General features: G+C 42.1%; 1 protein-coding gene across 1 annotated transcript; it reads left to right on the forward strand.

Moving 5' to 3' along the window:
• Positions 1-5801: 5801 nt before the first annotated feature.
• On the forward strand, positions 5802-6594 carry LOC131501920 (ferritin heavy chain-like). Its single transcript, XM_058712415.1, has one exon. It carries the CDS (start codon positions 5873-5875, stop codon positions 6419-6421), a length of 549 nt encoding a protein of 182 aa, XP_058568398.1. The 5' UTR covers positions 5802-5872; the 3' UTR covers positions 6422-6594.
• The last annotated feature ends 397 nt before the right edge of the window (positions 6595-6991 follow it).

Here is a 6991-nt window from a genome sequence, read left to right on the forward strand (position 1 = left end):
AGCAGGAAAAGCAGCCTGTGCAGATATTGTTCAGAACCAGCAGTTTGAAAAACAGGGGCAGATGGGAGGAAGAATGATTTACTAATCTCAAAGCATGTCCCAGAGAGGCAGGGATCACGAGGAGATCCCTCCAGGAACAAAGGAGATGGCAGATCCCCTGCCACACACACACACACACACACACACACACACACACACACACACACACACACAAAATGGAATATTATTCAGCATTAAAAAAGAATGGAATCCTGCCATTTGCAACACTATAGATGGACCTAGAGAGTATAATGCTAAGCAAAATAAGTCAGAGAAAGACAAATATATGATCTTACTCATATGTGGAATTTAAAAAACAAACAAGCAAATGAAAAAAAAAAAGAATGAAAGAGGAAAATCAAGAAAGAGACTCTCAATTATAGAAAATGAACTGGTGGTCACCACAGGGGAGGTGAGTGGGGGGATGGGTGAAACAGGTGAAGGGGATTAAGGAGTGCACTTGTCATGATGAGCGCTGAGTGGTGTATGGAATTGTTGAATCACTGTAGTGCATACCTGAAACTTGTAAGCACTGTATGTTAAATATACTAGAATTAAAATACAAACTTAATTAAAAAATAAAATGAAAACAATTTTAAAAAAGAACCCCAACAAAGGGGTTTAGCCCACATAACCTAAACTTCCCTCATCCCACCCATGGCCAAAGGCTTGGCAGCCCCCTCTGAGGAGCTCCCTTCATTCTCACACTAGAGCCCTTCATGAGTTTTAAAAACTTACACTCATTTTCTAGTAGAAACTGAGCAAAGAGAGACTATTCTATGTGGCTGAATAGGAGAGACCTGCCTTGCTGAAGGCTAGGACAGTCCCAAGAAAGCTGGGGCAGGGGGCGTGTGGTGTTCCTGCACTACTCTATGGAATCACAGCAGCTTTTCCCTGCCTGTGTCTGTACCTGTCTGCTCTCACGTTACGTACGCTGGGAGAGGCCTCACGGAAGTCTATGGCCCAGTGCCCTGTTTACACCCCATTTATGAAAGAGGTGGCTCAGGTCACTAAGGGTACAGTTGAAACTCAGATCTGGTTCTAATCCAGCTTCCATGTCATCTTGGGCAAGTAATTTATAATCTAGGTTTCAGTTTCCTCATGCTGGAAAATCATAAAGAAACAATTCCCACCTCACTAATTGTGAGGATTAGTGATAATGCAGGAAATAAACTAGTCTGGTAAGGACTCATCACATCTTCCATTTATTATCTGGTCATAGCAGCAGGACTGACACTCTGGTCATCTTTATTAACCAGTGCTCACTGGGGCCAGGCTCCTGAGCCCTGGGCTTCATGGAGGCCACTGCCAGGCAACTCTGCCCAAAGTTATTTCATGCCTGTATTTGGGAGTTGAAGCCCTTTTCTATTTCCCACAGATATCTCCAACAGGTTGTTCCAGGGTTTTCTAAGACCAGTTTTGTTGCTCCTTTCCCTCTATACTCTTTCCCAAAGATGGCAAATTGCTCAGGGAATTATGTGCTAAGTGCCTGGCATGCTGTATGATGTAGGGGACACAGATACATGACTCACTCTAGTTCTATGGACCTCACAGTCCAGCAGGGAAGACTAAATGGGACTATCCCTTGAATGATCTTCTCAGTCCTACCTCCAGTTCTAGAATAGCATCCTCCTCTTTTGGAGAACTGCTCCACACAAACACACATCCCAGCTATGTGGTTCCAGTGGTGCCCCCTGTTCTTACATGACACACATCTCCCTCACCACACGTGACAGGCTCAAGGGTCAGCCAGTCACGGTACTTGCCTTTTGTGCCTTCTGTTGTTGGCTTATGGTCAGGCACCTAAGGACCAATCTGATTCTATTTCCCAGCATTGAAGGAGAAGAAAAAGCTTATTCCTTGCTCCTTATGTGTCCTTGGAGGATTTTTTTCCCTTCCATTCTCCATGAGGAAAAAAGGGAGCAGGGCTGATATGTATATCTGGTGAATTCAACAAAAGAAATAGATCATGATGCTTTGGCTATCTACACTTTTCTTCTTTTGGATCTGCATTTCCACCGAGAGGAAATGCTGTAAGTCTACAGGGTCCAAATAGGTATAATCTATAGTTTATCCAGAACTTCCTATAAATGGGTAATTAGTTAGGGTAGGTTAACTGGTATAACAAGCATTCTGAGTCTCACTGGTTTAATACAGGAAATTTTTATTTTTTGTTCAAGATCAGTGCACCTTGGTGGTATAGGTGATATGGGGATATTCTCCTTCTGTCATTCAAAGACTAAGGAAGGGAATGCATATTAGAGCAGTTTTGAGACAAGGCAGACCACACAACAGAAGGGAAACCAAACAGAAGGACTCATTTACCTGGAAGAGAAATCCACTGTAGTCTCCCAGTATCAGAAAAATGGCAAGCTTATATTAAAAAACCCTACATTTAAAAACACCATCAATGGGGAAAAACAAAGAGCTTTTCCTCTATGGTCAGGGATGTCCACTCTCATGATTGTTATTTAACACAGTACTGGAAGTCCTAGCTTCAGCAATCAGACAATAAATAAAAAGAAATAAAAGGCATCTAATCAGCAAGGAAGAAGTCAAACTTTCACTATTTGCAGATTATATGATACTCTACATAGAAAGATGAAAAAACTCCACCAAAAATTGGTAGAACAGATACGCAAACTCTGCAAAGTCACAGGATACAAAATCAACGTACAGAAATCTGTTTCATTTCTATACACTAACAATGAAGCTGCAGAAAGAGAATTCAAGGAATCAATCCCATTTACAACTGTACCAAAAATCCTAAGACGCCTAGGAATAAACCTAACCAAAGAGGTAAAAGATCTGGGGCACCTGGGTGGCTCAGCTCAGTTAAGCGTCTAACTCTTGGTTTCTGCTCAGGTCATGATCTCATGGTCCATGAGTTTGAGTCCCGCATTGGGCTCCATGCTGAGGGTGTGGAGCTTGTCTGGGATTCTGTCTCTTTCTCCCTCTCTCTCTCTCTAAATAACTAAACTTAAAAAAAAAAAAAAACAGGTAAAAGATCTGTACTCTTAAAACTACAAAACATTTATGAAAGAGATCGAAGATGACACAAAGAAATGGAAAGACATTCCATGCTCATGGATTGGAAGAAGAAATACTGTTAAAATGTCTATACCACCCAAAGCAACCTACACATTTAATGCAATTCCTATCCAAATACCAATAGCATTTTTTGCAGAGCTTGAACAACCCACCCTAAAATTTGTATGGAACCACAAAAGACCTGGAATAGCCAAAGCAATCTTGAAAAACCAAAGCAAAGCTATAGGCATCATAATTCCAGACTTCAAGTTATATTACAAAGCTGTAGTGATCAAGACAGTATGGTACTGACACAAAAACAGACATATAGATTAATGAAAGAGAAAACCCAGAAATGGACCCACAACTATATGGTCAACTAATCTTTGAGAAAGCAGTAGAGAATATCCAATGGAAAAAAGACATTCTCGCCAACAAATGGTGTTGGGAAAACTAGACAGCAACATGTAGAAGAATGAAACTGGACCACTTTCTTACACCATACACAAAAATAAATTCAAAATGGATTAAACACCTAAATGTGAGACAGGAAACCATTAAAATCCTAGAGAAAAACACAGGCAGTAACCTCTTTGACATTACCCTTAGCAATTTCTTACTAGATGCATGTCCTGAGGCAAAGGAAACAAAAGCAAAAATAAACTATTGGGACTTCATCAAGATAAAAAGCTTTTGGGGGCGCCTGGGTGGCACAGTCGGTTAAGCGTCCGACTTCAGCCAGGTCACGATCTCGCGGTCCGTGAGTTCGAGCCCCGCGTCCGGCTCTGGGCTGATGGCTTGGAGCCTGGAGCCTGTTTCCGATTCTGTGTCTCCCTCTCTCTCTGCCCCTCCCCCGTTCATGCTCTGTCTCTCTCTGTCCCAAAAATAAATAAAAAACGTTGAAAAAAAAAAAGATAAAAAGCTTTTGCATAGCAAAGGAAACAATCAACAAAATGAAAAGACAACTTACTCAATGGGAGAAGATATTTGCAAATGACAGATACAATAAAGTGTTAGTATCCAAAATATATAAAGAACTGATACAACTCAACATCTAAAAAATAAGCCAATTAAAAAATGGGCAGAAGACACGAACAGACATTTCTCCAAAGACATCCAGATGGCCAACAGACACATGGAAAGATGCTCAACATCACTAATCATTACTGAAATGCGAATCAAAACCACAATGAGATATCACTTCACATGTGTCAGAATGGCTAAAATCGAAAACACAAGAATTGGCAAGGATGTGAGGAAAAGGAACCTTCTTCAGCTGTTGGTGAGAATGCAAACTGGTGCAGCCACTCTGGAAAACAGTATGGAGTTTCCTCAAAAAGTTAAAAACAGAACTACACTACAATCGATCAAGTGCACTACTGGGTATTTATCTAAAGGGTACAAAAACACTGATTCAAAGGGTACATGCATCCTGATATTATAGCAGCATTATCAACAAGGGCCAAATTGTGGAACCAACCCAAATGTCCATCGACTGATGAATGGATAAAGAAGATGTGGCATGTATGTATGTGTATATATATATATATATATACACATACATATATATATATATGTATATACACACACACACACACACACGATGGAATATTATTCAGCCATAAAAAGGAATGAAATCTTGCCATTTGCAACTACTTGGATGGAGCTAGAGTACGTTATGCTAAGCAAAATCAGTCAGATAAAGACAAATACCATATGATCTTACTCATATGTGGAATTTAAGAAACAGATGAACATGGGGAAAAAAGGAAAAAGAGGGACAAAGTATAGAGAACAAACTGAAGGTTACTAGAAGGGATGTGGGGGGCTGGGCACTAGTGATGAGCACTGAGTGTTGTCGGTAAGCAATGAATCACTAAATTCTACACCTGAAAGTAATGTTACTCTGCATGTTAAGTGGAATTTAAATAACTTGAAAAAGGAAAAAGAAAAAAGAAAAATGGTAAGCTTTTGGCATTTGGGATAGCCCCTAGCCTACCTACAAGCAATCCCCAAAGCATATATCCCAAAGACAGAATACCACTCCTTAATCGACACACTCTCCCCTTCCATTCGATAAGAAGCCTATTAATGAAAAGGACTTCACAACTGTAGGTTAGATCTATGTACTTACCTAGGCTAATCAAACAAACCCCTTATTACTAAATACAAATGCGCAAAGTTTTAAGTATTCCAGGAAAGCGAAAATCATTATGAACTATACTATATATATATATATATATATATATATATATATATATATATATATATATATATATATTTTTTTTTTTTTTTAAACAGGAAAGAGAGAATTCTATCCAAAAATCCAAATTTTTGTTTTCAGAATTTTGAGGACAATGGGGTTTTAAAATGACAACAGGGTGCTATAAAAGGGAGTAATTAGAGAATAAGAGGCAGTCCTTGGAAAATAGAAATACCGTTGCAAAATTAAAACTTAATAGATGTTAGGTGCTCAACGCAAAGTCACCCTCCCCACCCAAACTCTGATGGAACCTGGAACACAGCGCTCATGCCCTGCCCGCCTTTCCCTCTTCCTACCACCACCCCCATGCCAGAAACATAACAGATCTCCCCTCTACTAGTTCCCATCCTGCGTAACTGACCCCATTTCCAATATCAATCCAGAGCTGCTGTCTGAACCCAGCACCCACTCGAGAGCACCCTCCTTTCCACTCTGACAGCGCCCCGAATTGCCGACCTTTCCAATCTGACAGTGCCGACCCTGAAGACTCGCGGAAGACCTGCCACCACTGTCTTCGCCTTGGTGCCAGCGCCGCCAGCCATGGCCACCGCGCCGTCCTCTCAAGTGCGCCAGAACTACCACCCGCAGTGCGAGGCCGCCATCAACAGCCAGATCAACCTGGAGCTCTACGCCTCCTACGTGTACCTGTCGATGGCCTTCTATTTCGACCGCGCCGACGTGGCCCTGGAGAATTTCTCCAAGTTCTTCCTGCGCCAGTCCCACGAGGAGAGCCAGCATGCCGAGAAGCTGATGCAGCTGCAGAACCAGCGTGGGGGCCGCATCCGCCTCCACGACATCGTGAGGCCTGACCGCGACAACTGGGAGAGCGGCCTCAACGCCATGGAGTGCGCCTTTCACCTGGAGAAGAGCCTGAACCAGAGCCTGCTCGACCTGCACCAGCTGGCCACCGACAAGAACGACGCCCACCTGTGCAGCTTCCTGGAGACCAACTACCTGCACGAGCAAGTCAAGGTCATCAAAGAGCTGGGGGGCTACATCACCAGCCTGCGCAAGATAGAGACCCTGGAAGATGGCTTGGCAGAGTACCTCTTTGACAAGCTCACCCTGGGCAACAGCGACAAGCACTGAATTGGGACTGCCTTCCCATAGCCACAGGGTGCATGGTGACTTCCCTGGTCACCATGCCGAGCATGCATTTTGCAGTATTGCGCTTGCAAAACGTCCCAGTTCTTTTTCTTCCAGTTTTCCATAAATAAATGAAGTTATTTGGTTTCAATAAAGTTATTTGGTTCCTAAATAAAGGTTTCTGGTTGATTCATGTGTGAAAACCCCTAACCTTTTAAGTTTTAAACCAGGTATTCAGGCCACATGCGGCACTGGCCTTACAAAATACCCACGTAAGAGTTTTACTGCAATTTATCATCTTGCAGTAAAGCAACACGGTATCCCAAAATCCCCTCAATAGAAGGGTTGAAACATATAAAATACAAAATCATGGATGAAGCTCAAATTTGTGATATTGAATATGAGGTAGAATAAATACCCCTAAATGTTAAGCCAGTAAGTCTGGCTGCTTTGAAGAATGTGTAGGGGGTGGAGGAGAGTCAGTCCGGAGATGTTTGTAGCTGGTTGGATGAGAAACACACTGGTGATTGAACAGGAGAGGAAGCTGAAGATAAGGTGACTGAGACAAATTCT

Source organism: Neofelis nebulosa, chromosome X (assembly GCF_028018385.1).
Source record: "Neofelis nebulosa isolate mNeoNeb1 chromosome X, mNeoNeb1.pri, whole genome shotgun sequence".
In the NCBI taxonomy this organism is placed as follows: Eukaryota; Metazoa; Chordata; class Mammalia; order Carnivora; family Felidae; genus Neofelis; species Neofelis nebulosa.

Coding starts and splice junctions, on each gene's coding strand:
- LOC131501920 (XM_058712415.1), top strand. CDS start 5,873: ATGGCCACCGCGCCGTCCTCTCAAGTGCGCCAGAACTACCACCCGCAG.